The following is a 20,806-nucleotide window of genomic DNA, read 5'->3' on the forward strand; positions in this document are numbered from 1 at the left end:
CAGACAACGGAGCAGTCCATCGACCTCAGGCCGGATTCTCCGGTCGCCGGGCGGGTGTGGCTGGAGAATCCCGCCCTTTTGAATTTTTCCAGCATTATTTTAGTGTTGATGTTAAATCCACAATTTCCATTTAGACCTCCTCTAGAAGTTTCTTTCTTACCATCATCCAGTTTTGTTGCACGAATATCCTTTGTATTTATTTTCCATCTCCCATCTTTTCTTTTTTCATCTACATCAGGCTGGAGGCTGAATTTTACTGTGCCCTGCTGGGCATGTTTCCCACAAGGAGTGGGTATGTAAAATGGCACGGGAGCCCATCCCATCACCTTCCCGCCCACGCACCCCCATAGTATGCGTGCCGCCCATTTCCCCCCCATATTATTCAGCCCCCTCTGTGCATAAAACCTTTATCGCTCTTACTTCTTCCAGTTCTGAAGAAAAGTCACTGCCCTGAAACATTAACTCGGCTTTCCACCATCCTCAATATCCTCAGGTTATAGTAAATACTATGGACCCAGTTTTTAATTCTATATTTCCAGTAAAAACACTGAAGGCAGGCTGAGGGCACTGAGCAATTCTAATGATGCAGTTCCTCCGAACGGATGAATCAGAGGAGTTTGAATTCAAGGCAAAATATGCAAAGATTGTGATAAGCTCCATGTTGGTTGACAACAATATATTTTTTAAAAATACAAGGTGTAAACCACACTTTTATTATAATGAAAGAATTTATTTTTTCAGGAATTAGACAGCAAATCCTGACTACACTATACACTAAGCATTACATAAGTGACAGATATAGACTGTTAATTGTAGCACCTATGGACATAATCTTCCTTTAAACCACAAGACTACAACATTCTACATTAATGCTATGTACACAAGATAACTAAGACGTTGTGTTTATGTAGTAAAATATAGAATTAACATACTTATGACTGATACACAAATTTGATTTTAATTTTTTTTTCTTAAACCTAATGCTTTACTAAATGGGCCAAGCTAAATTTTGGCCTTATATCCACCGAATATTAACTGTAGCATTTCCCCCTATTCAACAAGCTGTACAACACTACCTGGATAAGGCAGTACTATGCAGCCATCTACATCAATACAATCTTGCTTCAAAAGAAGATCTCTCCGCAAGATAGTGGAATAACTACAGTATGAAGCAGTGTTTATTTCCCCCCTCGTCTGTGGTCCTTTGGAGGAAGGAGTATTAGGGATAAGGTGCAAGATTTCATTGTAAATACGGCTTACCTAAACGAAGCTTATGAATCAACTCACCCATGATTTTATTTTGTACAGCAAAAGTAACATTCACTGTGAGATAAGGATGTCAACAAAGGGTTAAAAGGCTCCAATTCAACATTAACCTCGCTTATGGTTAACCCCTCCTTCTCAAACTCTGAACCTAACAACTGCCTTTGAATGTATTTATTTTTAAAAGAAACAATATACCTCCATTAACATAGATGGAGCCCAAATCTTTACTCAATATAACCTCTGGGGTTTGCCAGGCCAAAGCACGTCAGCATGAAGTACTTCCATAATGAATGGAATGAATATACAGCCTCAACAAGTGGGGTGGGTTCAGGAGGTTGTTGCAATTGGAACCAGTGCTAAAGTTAGTTTTTAAAAATCACCTGCGGTAAAATTGTGATGCTCACAGGTAGAGTCTCTGAAAAAGCCAATGAAAACCTCTCACATGAGGTAACGGAGACTCACACAGCTGCAGTTTGATAGACTGCACTTGGGTACAATACATTCTCTTGCTACATGGTGCCCAAAGGCCATTTTTGGGATAAAATTGCCAAAATGGTTTTGAAAATTGCTTTAGAAAATTGAGAGATTATGTATTGCAGGCAATTCATAAGTTCAATAAAGAGCTGAAGGCTACTAAAGGAAGCACAGGATCTCACTCACTCCCTTTAGCTGACGCCTGTTCAGCATGTGACTATTATATATATATATATATATATATATATATATTATATATATTGTGAAAAATGCGAGTTCCATGCAAATTAAATTCCAGTGTCTGAAGGAAAAGGAACAGATGAAACAAATGATTCACATTGTACCACTTTGTGCAAAGAATCTGACCAATTCCCTTCAATCAATCCTCCCCTTTTGGGAGTAAAGTTTGCAATCACAGTGGTGGCTCCTACTGTAGTAGGCCAGCTTCCCACTACCTCACGCTGCACTGCTGTGACCAAGAGATCCAGCAGGTCTACGTGCTAATGAACAGCCGAGGGCTCCTATGTTAGAACATCAAATTCCAATTAATTAAAAGTTGGCAAAATACGCTGATACCAACACTGAAAAAAGCATCAGTATGCCCATCCCATCAGTTGCTATTGCTTAAAGGTGCAGTCATCCTTTCCCTCTTTGATGAGCAAAATAGGCAGAATTTCAAAGTATCAAAAAACATTTAATATTAAAAAAGTCCTATGTCTTTACAATAATCAACTTTTCATTTTATTTAATATTTTAAACTCTGTATCCGATAAGAGCACATTAAAAATACTGTGATGCTTAACTGACATTTTCCTCCTTATCTCTGTACAATACTGCACGTTCAATTCTGTGAAGAAAGATTGCGCGAGAGTTAACAGTGCACTTGCGAACATATTTTGCTCTGCTGCTACTTACTATTAAACGTGGTAATGATTCCTCTAAAAATCTGTCATTCACAAACAGAACGTTTCTTCCCCACTACCTGGTGCAAAATGTGATTTATATTGTTAAAACAGCTGATAATTAAATCGAATAATTATTCCTGATCAGTTATTTCAATTGAAATGCTTTTTAAAAAAAAAAACCTGCTTCATGACCCACTTGGCTGGTGTTAATGGTGGGCAGAAAAAGTTGGGGTGGGGGGAAGAAGAGAAAGAGACTTAATGATTGCACAAGGATTAACCTGTGGCAGGGCGTAGTGTAACGTACACTTGATTCAACTAAATGCCATTCTGAAAACCAAGGTCCTTTGTGGGCCCTGAAGGAAGTAATTACTGCAGCTTTAGTTGGGCCTTAGAAAAATAAGCGAGATTGCCCACAACTCTCCTCTTAATAATGCTTTAAAATCTAGATTAGTGTTCAAGTTTAAAGGGATGCCAGGTCCAGTCGAACAGAAGTAGATGAAAATGGCAGCATGTGGAAATGGTTCAGTTTTGAGGCATTGGGGCCCCTCGTCGGAAAGTGCTCCAGGTGAAAAGCCCCCACAATCCAGAAAGGTGCGTCAAGTAGAAGACCTTTCTGGTCAGGTATATGAAGCAGCAGCAGTATCAGGTCCACCAGTGGAAGATTGCATCTTCCTTTTCTCCTCCTTCGAATCCTCCTTTGTACACCTTTCAGAGGCACGCCGTTTTTGAAGTCAAGGTGCCTCTGGCAAACTGGTCTCTTGTGTGACAGGAAGGATGCTGCAGAAATGCAGTTAATACCCCTGGATTCATTGGCCAGCCCACCCTTAACAGTTTACTTGAAGGGTTACCGAATCAAAATCTCAAACAGGGCCTCGCGCCTGTCAACCCTCAATCACAAGTGTTCCCTTTCTTTTATAAACTGAGCCACCACTATACTGGATCTCTGCCAGTAAAATGGCCCTTGGTCAGTGGGAAATTAATTAAGGAGGTTTCAACCCTAGATTAGTGGTGTAATGACGAAGGCACTATCTGAAATACTCACTGAAATTCTTCCATCAGAGCATGAGCCACTGAGCTGGTCTGCCTATTATCCGTTAAGTCTAGACACAAAGGAGGCCCCAATTCTGGCACCATGTCACATTTAATTTGACCAGATTTCAAATTTAAGACCATCACATGGTTTAAATGACTGAATTTCAGCTACATTTGATGATAGCAAGAGGAGGCATAGAATCATCTCTGTGCTGTGCAACTACATCTACTGCTATTGCAATCTTGTCTACCCAAAATTTGCAACCGTGCATTTGAGTCCTTTAAGGCAACCATTTGAAAGAGAGTAAGAGTTTCATCTTTTTGTGGCCTGGATCTTCAAAGGTTTAAGAGCAACAAAAAGAACAAAAGCCCCCACTCACACCAGCTGCAACTTTAAGTCCCACATTTGCCAATATTTTTGTTGTTGCTGAGATTTTAACACCCTGCGCCTTGCCTGACCTTTACTGCGAGCTGTTTTTCAGACCTGTCCAACACGGTCGTTCATGTTTGGCACAGTGCAGAATTACTCCATTTCCCCCAGAACAATGTAACCAGTTTCATTACAACAATTAGGCTTCAAACTCTCCTGGTCAGCTCTGCAAGAATGATTGGAACAGTCTGTTCTTCAAATGTTAAAAAGAAAAAGCTTGCTGCTATCTTTATTAACTCTGCTTTCCTATTAAAAGCCACAGTGTTCATGATCAAGTGCTAACTTGGTCCTCCAAAGAAACAAGGATTCCCCCAAAGACATCCACAGATTTTGGAGGCAAAACAGACAGTAAGGGTGAACTGGGGTAGGTGGCGGTGGGGTAGGTGGTGGAGGGAAGCAGTTTTTTTTTTACAATCCACCCAGATTCCTATCCCCAGGCTCTTGACTGCCTGAGAGAGAAGTCCGACTTGCTGTGACTGATCTCATCAGTCTTCCCCTCTTTGGTTTCTGAAATTGGCCACAAGCTGGAGCCCCTCGGTTCCATTGATTCTTATCCTCTCACCTCAGTTGCTTCTGTAAGCCATGCAGTCCATGGTAAAACAAACACTGTTTCGGTTCACTCATCGGACACAACAATGGCTGTTAAAACGGCAAGTCTATTAGGCGCGCTGCAGTAAATGGTTAAACTTGCTACATACAAGCACAGCTTGCTTTACCTAACTAAACACTTGTTTAAAAAAATAGCAGGTTACAGTTTGGAAACTCAAAAAGTTGGAGAGAGGCAGGGGAGGGGGGGGGCGCACTGGAAGGGTTAGAATCCCACATGACCTTGCTTGTTAAGTATATCATGAACACATCTGCTCTCTAGTTGCACTCTGCGTTAAATCTGTACATGTTGTTCTTGCATTATATGCTGCACGGGTATTTGCATTCAACAATGCAAACACAAGTCTTTTTTTTAGTGAGAGCGCTGTAAGTCTATAGATGCCTTTAAAAGTCGTTCCGACTACTTGGTAATAGCCTTTAGTCCTATATGACATTTAGAAAACAAAAATCCTTTGTCTACATCCTTACTGTAAATAATACACCAAAAGTTTTTTTTTGTTACATAAATCAATCATGATCTTTTTCAAGGTTCTTTGACTCTTAGTCCCCATCCGTTAAGTATGCCCCCTTTGGTTATGTTCCTTCCAGGTAACAGAATATATTCAGCGTCACACCCGGTGTGCACTTCTGACTGTTTATTACAGTCATTTGTCATACAGTCATTTCTTCTTTCGTTTGGAGGGTGAAACCCCCCCACACAGCCGTTCAATTGTTGTTGGCATTTATCCGTCCAGCTGGAAAGAGGGGAGGAGGCGGCGGGAGGTGTGGGGGTGGGGGGAGAGTCGGAGGGAGGGAGTGGAGGAGAGGCAGGCCGAGGGGATGAGGATGCGACTGGGGATGGGAGATGAGGGGGTTGCTGGAGTGGAGGGGTGTGACAGAGGTGAGGCTCAGGGGGTTGCTGTCTGCCGTGATGGGGTTGGTGACTCGGAAACACTTCTCCTTGTGCGCCTTGAGCATGTTGGAGAAACGGAAGCGCTGGCCGCAGACATCGCACGGGTATGGCTTCTCGCCCGTGTGCGTCCGACGATGCCGCTTCATGTTTGGCCGACTGGTGAAACTCTTGCCGCAAATTTCACAGATGTATGGTTTCTCCCCTGGAAGCAAAGGGAAGATTTAATTTAAAGTTAAACTCAGCAATTAATGAAGTTAAAAACACAGCATAGTAGTTCTGTTATTTGAATAATAATCCAGAGAACATAGAATGACAGAATTACGCAGCATAGGAGGAAGCCACTATCATACCTGAGACAGCTTTTACACAATTAGTCTCTCTCTCTTATTGTTCCCCTATACTGTAAATGTTTTCCTTTGTTCCTGTGAACAAGCAAAGACCCCACCATAGCAGTTAGAAACTGGTGGAAACAAAATGGAAGTATCAATAAAAGAGACCTTGAAGTTGGCAGATTATTATAAATACCCAGCTGGTTCATTAATGTCTTTTAGCGAAGGAAACATGACCTCATTACCTGCTCTGGTTTCTACGTGAGTCTATAATTACGCACCAAATGTGGAGGACATGTAATTGTCCTCCAAAGTGGTAGCTTGTTCCCAGCCGTTCAAGGACTGTCTACAACCCGTTTATCCAAGACACTTGTGATGGATAATAAATGCTCGTCTTGCTGGTCACACCCACATCCCAGGAATGAGTATCAAAGAAAAATTAACCAAGGGCATCCAATGCAATTGAGCAAAGCTGGATCAGAAACAGCCACAAAGCAAGACCAGAAGTAGCAGGCCTGTGGACTCACTGGCACTCAACATTGAAGGGTTCAGCATGGTGATTCAGTGAATGCTGGTCAAACTGCACTTGGGAGCGGTAACTCACCTCTGTCATGATCCAACATTATGCAATTAATTACAAATCACAGAATGACACGGCACGGAATGAAGCCATTTGGCCCATCACACCAATGCAGTATTTTAATAATAATAATCTTTATTAGTGCCGCAAGTGGGCTTGCATTAACACTACAATGAAGTTTATTTTTCCAAAGTTATCCATTTAGTCCCATTTCTTCCTCCACCACCCATATCTTTTTCCTTTGAGTAAATATCCAAATCCCTTTTGAAAGTTACTACAGAATCTATTTCCACCCACCTTTCACACAGCCTATCCCTGAGCATCATCACTTGCTGTGTAAAAGTCACAATTCTCCTCACCTCCCTCCCAATACTTTGACCAAATTCTGAAATCTATGTGCACTGGTTATTGACTTGTGTCTCTCTGGAAACAGTTTGGCCTTATTTACTTGAACAAAGTTAATCAGGATCTTGAACAGCGCTATTAAATCGCTCCAGGTTCCGCTCCCCAACCTTTTCTGCTGGATGGAGAACCACCTGAATTTGTCTCCAACCACATTTTTAAAAATACATTTTTTTCCAATGATTTCTTTCAGTAAACAGCTCGGGTAGCTCATCATTGATTTGCCTCCATCTATTTAAAAAACTGGCAGTAACCACTCATTAATGCAAGGTCGCACCAAGGGCACATTATCTCAGTCATCGCTATTAGATCTGGAATGTCAGATTGCTGCTGCACAAAAGCATCACCCCAGTAATCAAACCTTAAAGATCCTCGCTCTCCATCACCACTGCACAGTAGCAGCAGTGTGTGCCGTCTACAAGTTGCACTGCAGCAACTCACTAAGGCTCCTTCTAAACCCATAACCTCCACCAAGAAGGACAAAGGCAGCAAGTAAAAGTATGGGAACACCGCCTGTTAAGTAATGGGTTAAGAGACATTGCAATTAGTTGTCTCATTTATGTTAAATGTTCAATGGTTGACAGTGATATGTAAAGGGGCTTCAGGTGGCCTCTGGATCTGGTGATGTGATGATAGAGTTTAGTGCAGAGTCTGTTAAAGTGAAATAAAGGTGTTTGTGAAAAGGAGCTGGACTTTTGTCTCTTCATATCACAGCATTGATTACATCTAACAATTGGTAGCAGAGGATGGTTGCTGTGTAAATGTGAAGGGTTGAAAGATACAATTTTTCCAGATCAAACCAAGGAATGAAAAAAAAAAAAGGGGATATATGGCTGAAGCCAGGACGAAGATGGATGAATATGATTATCCTCCCTTATTTTCTGAAAGGGAATCATACGACCAATGGAGAAGTGCGGTAGTTACGTGGACTAAGGTCACTGCTTTAGGAAAGAGAAAGCAAGGTATGGCATTGGCTCTTTCTTTACCATATGGCAGTAAAATCTGAAACAAAGTGCTTTCTGAGCTGGAGTTGGAAGAGTTAGATTCAGAAGAAGGTCTGGCGACTTTATTACTTTATATGGATAAGGTTTATAAGAAAGATGACTTGTTAAGTGCGTATGAAGCATAGTCGGATTTTGATAAGTTCCGGAAAATGGAGGATTTATCTATGGAAGACTATATAATGGAATTTGACAGACTATATAAAAAGCTGCAGAAACACAGGCTGGAATTTCCACAGTCTGCATTGGCCTTTAAATTACTTGACTGTGCTAGAGTGAGCAACATGGATAGGCTCCTGGTTTTGACAGGAGTTCAGTTTACGGATAACAATACCTTATTCGAAAAGGTGACAACAGCTTTAAAAACATTTTTGGGGAAACATTCGATTCCAATGGCTCTGATGACCCAAATAGGTCAGCCTGCTATAAAGCAGAATATGGAAGATACACTACTAACAGGATGGCGAAATCGTATGGCTACGAACAGGTCTCAAGACTATAAAAGGAGACCGAGACAAGGAAATTATGAAGACAGAAACCCAGTTAGAACCTACAATAGGAGGATGAACCCCAGAAATGCACAGGGCATGACAAATTGATGTTTTCGATGTGACTCTCAATACCATTATGCTTTCAACTGTCCAACTCGTTATGATAGAGTATTTGAAGCGACACATGACACGGAAGAGTCAGAAGAGGAAAAAGATAGTGACCAGAAAGGCATTGTCCTATTAACAAGCTGTTTTACGGCCTGGGAGTAATCGTTTTTCTCCCACGTGCACAAGGCCTATTCCAGGGTTGATTTTTTTTGTCCTGAGCAGGGGGCTGGTTTCGAAGGTGGAGGATGCCGAATACTCTGCCATAGCCATTTCGGATCATGCCCTGCACTGGGTGGACCTCGGGCTAGGGGAGGAGAGAGACCAGCGCCCGCTCTGGCGCTTGGAGGTGGGGCTGCTGGCAGGCGAGGAGGTGGCCGGGAGGGTTCGGGGGTGTATCAAGAGGTACCTTGAGGCCAACGATAACAGGGAGGTCCGAGTGGGAACGGTCTGGGAGGCATTGAAGGCGGTGATTAGAGGGGAGTTGATTTCCATCCGAACCCATGGGGAGAGGGGAGAGCAGAGAGAGAGGGAGAGATTGGAGGGGGAGATGGTGAGGGTGGATAGGAGATATGCGGAGGCTCTGGAGGAGGGATTGCTGGGGGAGCGGCGTAGCCTTCAGGCCAGGTTCGATCTACTGACCACCAGAAAGATGGAAGCTCAGTGGAGGAAAGCACAGGAAGCGATGTATGGATACGGGGAGAAGGCGAGTAGGATGCTGGCACACCAGCTCCGAAAGCGAGACGCGGCCAGGGAGATTGGGGGAGTGAAGGATAGAGATGGGAAGGTGGTGCGGAGGGGGGTAGATGTTAATGGGGTCTTTAGGGACTTTTATGGGGAATTGTACCGGTCTGAACCCCCGGTGGGGGGGGGGGGGGGGGGGGGGGGGGGGAAATGGGGCGCTTCTTGGATAAGCTGCGATTTCCGAAGGTGGAGGCGGGGCAGGTGGAGGGACTGGGGGCGCCGATTGAGCTGGAGGAGCTGGTTAAAGGGATAGGGAACATGCAGTCGGGGAAGGCGCCGGGACCGGATGGGTTTCCGGCCGAATTTTATAAAATGTTTGCGGGCCTGTTGGGCCCACTGTTGGTTCGGACCTTTAACGAGGCAAGGGAGGGGGGGCTTTGCCCCCAACTATGTCACGGGCACTGATTTCCTTGATCCTTAAGCGGGACAAGGACCCTTTGCAGTGTGGGTCATATAGGCCGATCTCGCTGCTAAATGTAGACGCCAAGCTGTTGGCAAAGATCTTAGCTACAAGGATAGAGGATTGTGTGCCGGGGGTTATTCACGAGGACCAGATTGGGTTTGTAAAGGGAAGGCAGTTGAATACCAACATACGAAGGCTTCTGAATGTCATTATGATGCCGGCTGTGGAAGGGGAGGCGGAGATAGTGGTGGCATTAGATGCGGAGAAGGCCTTTGATAGGGTTGAGTGGGGGTATCTGTGGGAGGTGTTGGAAAGGTTTGGGTTTGGGGAGGGGTTTGTCCGTTGGGTGAGGCCGCTTTGAGGCCCCGATGGCGAGTGTAGCCACGAATAGGAGGAGGTCGGAGTACTTTCGGCTGCACCGGGGGACAAGACAGGGGTGTCCCCTGTCCCCCTTTCTCTTTGCGTTGGCAATTGAGCCCCTGGCCATGGCGTTGAAGGAGTCGGGGAACTGGAGGGGCCTGGTGCAGGGTGGGGAGGAGCATCGAGTGTCGCTTTATGCGGACGACCTGTTGCTGTATGTGGCGGGCCCGGTGAGGGGAATGCCGGAGGTGATGAGGATTCTCAGCAAATTTGGGGCCTTTTCTGGGTATAAGCTCAACCTGGGTAAGAGCGAGCTGTTTGTTGTGCACCTGGGGGATCAGGAGGAGGGGATTGGTAGGCTCCCACTGAAGCAGGCAGGGAGGAGCTTTAGGTACCTGGGAGTCCGGTGGCTGGGAGGCCCTGCACAAGCTTAACCTCACAAGGTTGGTGGAGCAAATGGAGGAGGAGTTTAAAAGGTGGGATATGTTACCGCTGTCGCTGGCGGGTAGGGTGCAGTCCGTCAAGATGACGGTGCTACCGAGGATTTTGTTCCTGTTCCAGTGCCTTCCCATCCTTATCCCGAAGGCCTTTTTTAGGAGAGTTATCAGGAGTGTTACGGGATTTGTATGGGCGCATGGGACTCAGAGGGTGAGAAGGGTGTTTTTGGAGCGGGGCAGGGATGGGGGGGGGGGGGGGGGGGGGCTGGCGGTGCCCAACCTCTGTGGGTACTATTGGGCTGCCAACGCAGCGATGGTGCGTAAGTGGGTAATGGACGGGGAAGGGGGCAGCATGGAAGAGGATGGAGATGGCATCCTGTGTGGACACAAGCCTGGAGGCGCTGGTAACGGCGCCGTTGCCGCTCCCTCCAACCAAGTATACCACGGGCCCGGTGGTGGCGGCTACCCTCAAAATTTGGGGGCAATGGAGACGGCATAGGGGGCTCGATGGAGTCCCCGATACGGGGGAACAACAAGTTTGTTCCAGGGAGCATCGATGGCGGGTTTCTGGGCTGGTACAGGGTAGGTATTAGGAGGTTGTGGGACCTGTTTGTGGATGGGAGGTTCGCGAGCCTGGGTGAGTTAGAGGGGAAGTTTGGGCTCCCCCGGGGAACATGTTTAGGTACATGCAGGTTAGGGCGTTTGTCAGGCGGCAGGTGGAGGGGTTTCCTTTGTTGCCCCCACGTGGGGTACGGGACAGGGTGTTCTCGGGGGTGTGGGTTGGAGGAGGGAGGATTTCGGACGTATACCACGTCATGCAGGAGGTAGACGAGGCCTCGGTGGAGAAGCTGAAGGGTAAATGGGAAGAGGAGCTGAGTGAGGAGATTGAGGAGGGGACGTGGGTGGATGCCCTGGAAAGGGTGAATTCCTCCTCTTCTTGTGCGAGGCATAGCCTCATACAGTTCAAGGTGCTACATAGGGCCCATATGACCGGGACGAGGATGAGCAGGTTCTTCGGGGGCAAAGACAGGTGTGCTGGGTGCTCGGGGACCAGCGAACCATGCCCATATGTTCTGGGCATGCCCAGCGTTGGGGGACTTTTGGAAGGGCGTAGCAAGCACAGTGTCGAGGGTGGTAGGATCCAGGGTTGAGCCAGGCTGGGGACTCGCGATATTTGGGGTAGCAGCGGAGCCGGGAGTGCAGGAGGCGAAAGAGGCCGGTGTTCTGGCCTTTGCGTCCCTAGTAGCCCGGCAAAGGATTTTGCTTCAATGGAAGGATGTGAGGCCCCCAAGCGTGGAGGCCTGGATCAATGACATGGCGGGGTTCATCAAGTTGGAGAGGGTGAAATTCGCCCCGAGAGGGTCGGTGCAATGGTTCTTTAGGCGGTGGCAGCCTTTCCTGGACTTCCTGAGGGGGGGGGGGGGGGTTGTTGTTCTTTGGATTTTACTATGGTTGTTTTGTTAATATTGTTTTGTTGTTTATATTTTGTGAAAATCTTAATAAAAATTATTTAAAAAAAAAAAACAAGCTGTTTTACGCCGGTAATGAGGGTGTTGGTTGCATAATCTTTCAATTGTGCTGTATTGGACAGTGGCTGCACATCTACTGTGTGCGGGATTGACTGGTTAAAATGTTATCTGGACTCTTTGGATGCTGAAAATCGTAAGGAATTTAAAAGTTCCACAAGTTTCAGGTTTGGGGATGATAATACTCTGAAGTCGCTGGAAAGAGTGGTGATCCCTTGCAATATTGCCGGAGTGAATCATTTCATTAGCACGGATGTTGTATCAAGTGAGATACCTTTCTTCTGAACAGACCGTCGATGAAGAAAGCACACATGAAGCTGGATATGGAACAGGATAAGGCAACAGTTTTTGGAAAGACGGTGGACTTACAATTTACACAGTCGGGACACTATTGTATTCCATTATTGACAAATAATATTTCAAGTAGAGTGGTTAAGGATGTGTTAATGGCAGTTGATAATGCGACTTTAGCTGATAAAAAGCTTATTGTAGTAAAACTGCATAGGCAATTTGCAGATCCGTCTCCACGGAGGCTGAAAAATGTATTAAAGGATGCAGGGGTAAGGGATGACGACTATACTAAGCTGATAGAACAGGTTAGTGATCGCTGTGAAGTTTGCAGGAAGTACAGAAGGACACCAGCACGACGGATAGTAACCATACCTTTGGCCAGGGATTTTAACGACATTGTGGCTATGGACCTTAAGATCTGGGATAAAGCAAATAATATATTTATTTTGCATTTTGTAGATTTTGCAACCAGATTTAGTCAATCAACGATTGTACGATGTAAAGAAAAGAGAGTAATTTTGGATAAAATTGTGGAAAAATGGATCGGGACAGGAATGGGTCCACCAGCAAAATTCTTTACGGACAATGGGGGAGAATTTGCTAATGATGAGTTTAGGGATATGTGTGAAAACATGTATATCAGAGTTATGAACACGGCTGCAAAAAGGTGTCTGCGAGAGAAATCATGCTATTATCGATGACGTGCTTCGGAAAATTTGGGAGATCGACCAAACTGCACGCTAAATTTGGCTTTAGCATGGGCGGTACATGCAAATAATTCATTGCAGATGGTTGGGGGCTATAGTCCTTATCAATTAGTGTTTGGTAGAAATCCTAAAATTCCCTCCATTTTGGATGACCAGCCTCCAGCTTGGGAAGGGACTACAATTAGCTCAGGTTTTGCTGAACATTTAAACGCGTTACATAACAGTAGAAAAGCTTTTTTGGAAGCAGAAGTCTCTGAAAGAATTCGCAGAGCTTTAAGACATAATGTACGGCCATCAGATGCCGTTTTTCAGCAAGGAGACATGGTATACTATAAGAGAGACAATTCTAATGAATGGAAAGGCCCAGGGAAGATCATAGGCATAGATGGCAAAACATTTATTTTGCAACATAGTAATCAAACTGTGAGGGTACATTCCTCAAGGATAACGGGTACCGATTACAAATTTTCAAATTTAGGCAGAGCAGACAGACATGACGAGGAACCAGAGTCAACTATTGAAAGGACATCCTGCTACAGAAGAGAAAGATCAAGCAGTAGCAGTACAGAACGAGATACCAGGCAGGAGAGGGGACGTAGTTTATCAAGATCTCGGAACAGGAGTAAGACTACGAATACTAATAGAAGTAGAAGCCCACATGCACGTGAGATTTTGGTGGCTTCAAATAAATTAGATGAAAAAGTTATCAGAGATGCTAAACAGCAAGAATTGCATAGTTGGAGTGAATTTGGGGTATACACGGAAGTACCGCATAGGGGACAAAAAGCTCTATCCCACAGATGGATCCCGGAGAGACATTTTTCTCCGTCCTCCTAAAGAAGCAGCTAACACAGAAGGGGTACTCTGGCAGTTGAACAAATGTGTATATGGATTAAATGATGCATCTAGAGTGTGGTACTTTTCGGTAAGGTCAGTCTTGTTAAAGTTAGGCTGTTGCCAGTTGAAAGCGGATCCTGCAATGTTTTACTGGCACTATAAAGGAAATCTTGCTGGCATCTTTATGATGCATGTCGATGATTTTTTGTGGGGTGGGACTAGTGATTTTGAAACTATTGTAATCTCTGGTTTGAGAAAAGTATTCAGGGTTGGAAGTCAGGCTTCCGGTGCATTTAAATATATTGGACTGGATATCGGACAGACTAAGTTAGGGGTAACTTTACGTCAGCAATCTTATTTGGAAAGCATCAGCCCAATAGCAATTAGTCGTGGCCGGGTTTCACAAAAAGACACAATGGTTTTGAAGATAGAAAAAGAGCAACTGGGCAACTGAACTGGTTAGGTAGACAGACTAGACCGGACGTGAGTTTTGATGTCTTAGAGTTGAGTACAAAAATGAATGATCCCAAAGTGGAAGACATAATAAAAGCAAATAAAGTGTTGGCCAAACTAAAAATGCAGGAGTGTGTTTTGAAGTTCCCAGTTTTAAGTGATCTTAGGCATTTGAAACTCATAGTTTATAGTGATGCATCCGATGCAAATTTATGTGATGGAGTTTCAAGCGCAGGAGGTTTTATAATTTTCCTTTTGGGGAACAATGGTAAATGTTGCCCTCTTGTGTGGGAAACAAAGAAAATAAGGAGAGTGGTCAAAAGTACTTTGGCTGCTGAGACGTTAAGCTTAGTGGAAGCGGTGGATATGGCCTTTTATATAAGTCAGATATTGACAGAAATTTTGGGATTAGGGGATTTGGGTAATATACCTATTGACTGTCACATTGACAATAAATCCCTGTGGGAAAATGTGCATTCTACAAAAAGTGTCAATGAAAAGAGGTTACAGATAGACATCGCAAGTTTGAAGCAGATGTTGGACAGAGGGGAAATAATAAAAATTAAATGGGTTGACAGTAGCTATCAACTGTCAGACTGTTTTACGAAAAGAGGGGCTAGTTCACAGAAACTTTTGGATATTGTGAATGAAGGGCGCCTGTTTCTGTGAATGTTTTTTTTTCTTCTACTAAAAAAAGGGGGGGGGGTGGGGGATCACGTGTGTGTTTTAGTTTCTTGAAATTTTAGTTTCTTGAAATGTTGTCTTCACCTAATTGTTTTTTTTCTCCAAGGGGAGACTGTTAAGTAATGGGTTAAGAGACATTGCAATTAGTTGTCTCATTTATGTTAAGTGTTCAATGATTGTCTCATTTATGTTAAGTGTTCAATGATTGACACTGATATGTAAAGGGGCTTCAGGTGGCCTCTGGATCTGGTGATGTGATGATAAGAGTTAAATGCAGAGTCTGTTAAAGTGAAATAAAGGTGTTTGTGAAAAGGAGCTGGATTTTTGTCTCTTCATACCACAGCACTGATTACGTCTAACATTGCCACCTGCTAGTTCACCTCCAAGCCGCACACCATACTGACTTGGAAATAAAGCACTGTTCCTTCATTGTCACAGGGTCAAAATCCGGAACCTCCCTTCGTCGTGTTATGATCCCAGCTGATATTACTGCTAGTCAGTCAGATCCCAGAGCATAAGTCCAGCTCAACTGATCCTAACTTTATTTTTGGTTCAGAGACATGGATGAAGAGTCACAGGACTGCCAATTAACTTTTAACAAAAGAATAAAACATTTATTAAACAAGAAAGATTACCTAAAAATACACTACTCCTTCACTCATACTATACCTTCACAGAAATAACAGAATAATAATGGTTACACAAGTTACAAAATATATCTTCTACTCCACAGTCCATGTAAACCACTCAAGTGAAATGTGGTCAGACACACTGCACTTCAAAACCAAGTGACAAAAGCCACCTGAAACAACTTCTATGGATTGTTCTGCAAATCCACCCAGATGCTTGTTTAACTGTGAGCCAACTGGTCTCAATGGAACTCTGACGTTTTATATGTGCATTCAAGTTTCCACACAATTTCTCAGGTACCCAGCCACACCAACAGAACACCACTGCTTCACAGGCTGTACTAAAGTGTCACCAAACTTTTGATCACTTCAAGATGTCTAGCTTCTCAGACTTTAAACCTGGTTGTTGCAGCAATCTCTAACGCAGAGCACTTCTCTGTTTTTTACTTGGACTCTCCTGAACAGGACCGTGTTCAACTTCTTGTTCTTCATTCCTTTAACTTAACTGTCTTCCCGAGACATAACTCCCTGGTTTCTGGGAATTCCTTTTGTTCTTTTTGGGAAGTCTGTCCTGACCAGCTTCTTCTGGCACCAACTTACAAATAATTCAAAATTTCTTGCTGTCCCAGGCTGAGCCTCTGGTTGCTAAGCAACAGCTTTTAAAAAAAAAACCTAGAATTGCATAAAACCTCAAATATAATGCAGGCACATTTTAAAATGATACTAAAATCTACAGACATGCAGGCACCTATGTTTAACATGAAGCTAACTAAACTTTTAATATTTTCTTAGCACACAAGTAATGAAACACAAATTAAGCTTAATCTTAAACTGACAATTTATTTCTAATACCCACAATACAAGGAGGCAGCTCAAGCCACATATTCGAGGGCAATTAAGAATGGGGACACTAAATCCTAGCCTTGGCAGTAGATGGCTGCGTCCCATTATTTAATTTAAAAAATCTTCACAACTGAACTTCTATCGGATATCCAACAATGGGAGGAATCACATTCATGGAGTGCCCCATTCTTAGCAGACATCCACAGTTTCCAGCCAATGGTAGCAAAAGTGGGACTAAAACATCATAAGATCCTCAATGCAACACTGGCTAAGATTAGCTGACAAGACTAATGTGAATGGCTCAGTACAACACCGAGTTGTGTATCCACTCACTAAACCAACAGAGAAAGAAAGAAAGAAAGAAAGAATTTTCACAACCTCAAGACATCCTAAAGCTCTTCACAGTAAATGAAATAATTCTGAAGCACAATTGCTATTGTAGTGCAGGAAATATAGCAGCCAGATCCCATAAACAATGTGATATTGACTTTTCTTTAGTTGATGTTGGTTGAGGGATAAATATTAGTTTCCTTATCTTCGAAATAGTGCTGTGTGTTGTAGCCACTGTAGCCACCTAAAATGGACACTGGACTGACAAGATGGAGAATTGCTAAGACTGCAGGGAAAAGCAGTTTAGCCAAGACAGCAGTCTGCAAAGACTGATTAGCATTTTGCAAGCAGCAAAACTAGTTTCTGGCCAGGTGGAAGATCTCAAACCAAAGGTGTTAATGGCAAAACGCTTTGCATATTAATGAGGCAATCCAGATCTGGGCACACACAATGGCAACATTCAGGTTTGAATAGATACTTTAAGTGGATGTCCAGACAGAGCGGCACCAGAAGTATCCACTATAGAAACCGCCCCCTCCATCAAGAAGAGACCCTCACATTGGGGGGGAATTCAAAAGATATCGATTAGAATTCGGTCCAATCGATACCTGAAGGTAAAGCCCGCCCCAAAAGAGGCACGGACATTGGGGTCCTATAAAAGATAGACCCCACACATGGTCCTGTCTGTTGTTTCGTGCTCCGGCTTTGACCAAGAACTTCGACCTGTATCCTGACTCCAGCCGTTGAGCACCAGCCGCCGAACCGTAAGTGACAATACGACGCTCGCTACGCGAACCAGGCCCACTAGACCCCCAGCGACCAGCACACTCTCTGAAGGTTGCAGACCAAGATCGGAACGAAGGCCTCGCTCCCTGACCTTGCCTGTTCCTGTTTAGTTAAGTATTCTGATCGCTTAGTTTAGTTATAGCTTAGTCTCTTAGCGTGTGCATGCGTATTTATTATATTTGTATAATAAATATTGATCGTTTGGAACTTACTAATCGGTGTATCGTTTTATTACTTTGAACCTGACCTTGGAATTTTTGTGAGGTGTCTAGATATGGCACCTGGCGACTCCCGAGCTGAAAATACATACATAGAGCCCTAGCCTAGTAGTGTTAAGCACACGGCCTTTAAACGGAGGCGTGTTAATACACTCCAATAAACGCGAATTACACTCAAGTAAAACGTGCAACAGTGTTCAACTAAGAGGACAGACAAGGAGTTGGGAGCGGAGTGTTACAATGGTGAAGTTAAACAGAAGGTTAGACGGGACGCTGTGCAGAATTCGTCTGTCATTCCAGCAAAAAAACAGCAGGTGATAGCATAGGTTTCTCAGGTTAGCTGACAGTGGTTGCTATGCTGATGAGAAACTCAGGGGTGGTCACTCTGATGAGGTAGTAGAATGTTAGGCGCTCATGGAACTATACCCAATAAAAATGGAAAGATGATGGGAGACTGATTAATTGTTTTTTCTTTTCATGCCATTCACATTTCTGCATCACCAGGGAAGTATGTGAACCACTTTACATGGGGAAACAAAAACCACGGCATCATTTTACAGAACTCCTAGTACAGACACACACCTGTTAAAAGCATTAGCTCAAGGCAAACAACCAAATTCCCCGGGCGTTGGTTTTATGTACTCACTATGGTTTATATGATCGGTATATTGAATTACCAGCTAAAAGGTCCTATAGCAGACATTACAGCGGAGGACAGATATTTTCACCAAGGTCAACCAGCCAGTGAGTAGGTTTCCTCATTTTGAAACACAAAGTTATGTCAATTTCAATCACGGTGTTGATTTTGCACAAAGGATTTGAATATATGTTCAAACAGCAAAATCCGACTTGTTTGGGCAGTAGAGACCAAACAGCTTTCAATTAGCCATCAACAGACCGGGTCAGTTCCCTGAAGCAAGAAGACTGAAACTTGTGCCTCACTTTAACAGAAACTCCAGAGGTGAGGGAATAGAGAGAAAAATGACAATAAACTGATGATTCTCAGACTGGCAGGAAGCAGTCAGTGAAGTCTCCCCCGCACCATTTTAAACTTTATTTCCATATTATATATGCATATACTGTATATGATCTGGATTTAAAGGAGTTGGCAAAGTTTGCTGACGATATGAAATTCGAAACAGCAGCTAAATAGCAGGTGGCTATTGGAAAGAAAGGAAAGACCTTGCATTTCTCAATCTCAGGACTCCACAGAATGCTTTACAGACAAGGAATTACTTTTAAAATGTATTCGCTGTTGTAATGTTAGAAACAATGGCAAAGTAACAGCTAGCAAATAGCAAATTATATAAATGGGCAGATAATGTGAGCTAACACACCGATTATATCTCAAAAGGGACAATGTGTTAATGGCAGCTTTTTCAGAGTCATAATACAAATATAGAGCGAAGACCCATAAGTACTCAAGCTCAGCGAACAATCTAAAAATGTTCTGTTCTGAGGAAAGGCCATCAACCTAAAACATTAATTTGGTTTCTCGTCACAGATGTTGCCTGAGATGCTGAGTATTATTCCACATTTCCAGCATTCCCAGTATTTTGCTTTAGTGTTAGAATCTGGAAATACTGTAAGTGGGTCTCTGACATACTCAAAGTGCTTATAAAGAAAGATCATGATGATTAATGCATATACCCTTGACTTGCACCCTATGCCATATCTTTACTTTTTAAAAATTCCCTCTTGGGAGGTGAGTGTCACTGACTAGGCCAGCATTTACTGCCGATCCCTGATTGCTCGAGAAGCTAGTGGTGATCCGCATTCCTGAACCGCTGCAGTCCCTGTGGTATAGGTGCCGTGAGGAAGGACATTCCAGGTTTTTGATCGAGCGACAGTGAAGGAAGGATGAAAGAATTCCAAGTCAAGGACAGGAACATGCAATTGGTGGTGTTCCCATGCATCTGCTATCCTTGTCCTTGTAGTAGAGGTCACGGGCTTGGATGGTACTGCTTAAGGAGGCTGAGCAAGTTTCTGCAGTACACTTTGTAAATGTAACACACTGCTGCCACAGTTTGTCAGTGGTGGAGGGATTGAATGTTTAAGGTAGTGTTTGAGTGCAGATCAAGTGGGTTGCTTTGTCCTGGATGGTGTTGAACCTCAAGTGCTGACAGAGCTGCCCTCATCCAGGCAAACAAGGGGAATTCTGTCACACCTCTTGATTTGTACCCTGTAGACATACTTTGAGGAATCAGGTGGTGAATTACCACAGCAGAATGCCCAATCTCTAACCTGCTCTTGTAGCCACGGCATTTACATGGCTGGTCCAGTTAGAGTTCTGGGGCGGAATTCTCCGACCCCCCCGGGAGGGTCTGAGAATCGCCCGGGACCGACGTCAATCCCGCCCCCGCCGTGTCCGAATTCTCCACCCCCCGAGATTCGGCAGGGGCGGGAATCGCGCCGCGCCAGTCCACCCACGGCAATTCTCCGGCCCGTGATGGGCCAAAGTCCCGCCGCTGACAGGCCTCTCCCGCCGGCAGGAATCAAAACACCTACCTGACCAGTGGGATTGGCGGCGCGGGCGGGCTCCGGATTCCTTGGGGCGGGGGGGGGGGGGGGGGGGTAGAGCGGGGCGATCTGACCCCGGGGTGTGCCCTCACGGTGGCCTGGCCCGCGATCAGGGCCCACCGATCGACGGGCGGGCCTGCGCCGTGGGGGCACTCTTTTTCTTCCGCCCCGCTATGGTCTTCACCGGTCGGCGAAGGCCTTTCGGCCCCGGCTGGCGGGGCGCCAAAGGCCGTTTGCTCCGGCCGGCGGAACGGGAGCCACTCCGGTGCGGGCCTAGCCCCTCAATGTGAGGGCTTGGCCCCTTTAAGGTGCGGAGAATTCCGCACCTTTGGGGAGGCCTGACGCCGGAGTGGTTCACGCCACGCCGCCCCACCGGGACCCCCCGCCCCACCGGGACCCCCCCGCCCCACCGGGACCCCCCCGCCCCACCGGGACCCCCCGCCCCGCCGGGTAGGGGAGAATCCCGGCCCTGGTCAATGATAGTCCCCGGATGTTAATTTTGATTTGATTTGCTTTTGGGGTTCA

The 20,806-nt window shown here is 44.8% G+C and overlaps 1 protein-coding gene across 6 annotated transcripts in view; it reads right to left on the reverse strand.

Annotated features, from left to right (window-relative positions):
- Positions 1-709: 709 nt before the first annotated feature.
- zbtb47b (zinc finger and BTB domain containing 47b) overlaps positions 710-20,806 on the reverse strand; it is a 311,756-nt gene continuing 291,659 nt past the window's right edge. For all 6 annotated transcript variants that reach the window (XM_038798528.1, XM_038798529.1, XM_038798525.1 and 3 more), the window contains one exon: positions 710-5,807. In XM_038798528.1, the coding sequence (XP_038654456.1) occupies positions 5,419-5,807 (389 nt within the window). In that variant the 3' untranslated portion in view covers positions 710-5,418. The remainder of the gene's footprint in view (positions 5,808-20,806) is intronic.

Source organism: Scyliorhinus canicula, chromosome 5 (assembly GCF_902713615.1).
Source record: "Scyliorhinus canicula chromosome 5, sScyCan1.1, whole genome shotgun sequence".
NCBI classification, from domain to species: Eukaryota; Metazoa; Chordata; class Chondrichthyes; order Carcharhiniformes; family Scyliorhinidae; genus Scyliorhinus; species Scyliorhinus canicula.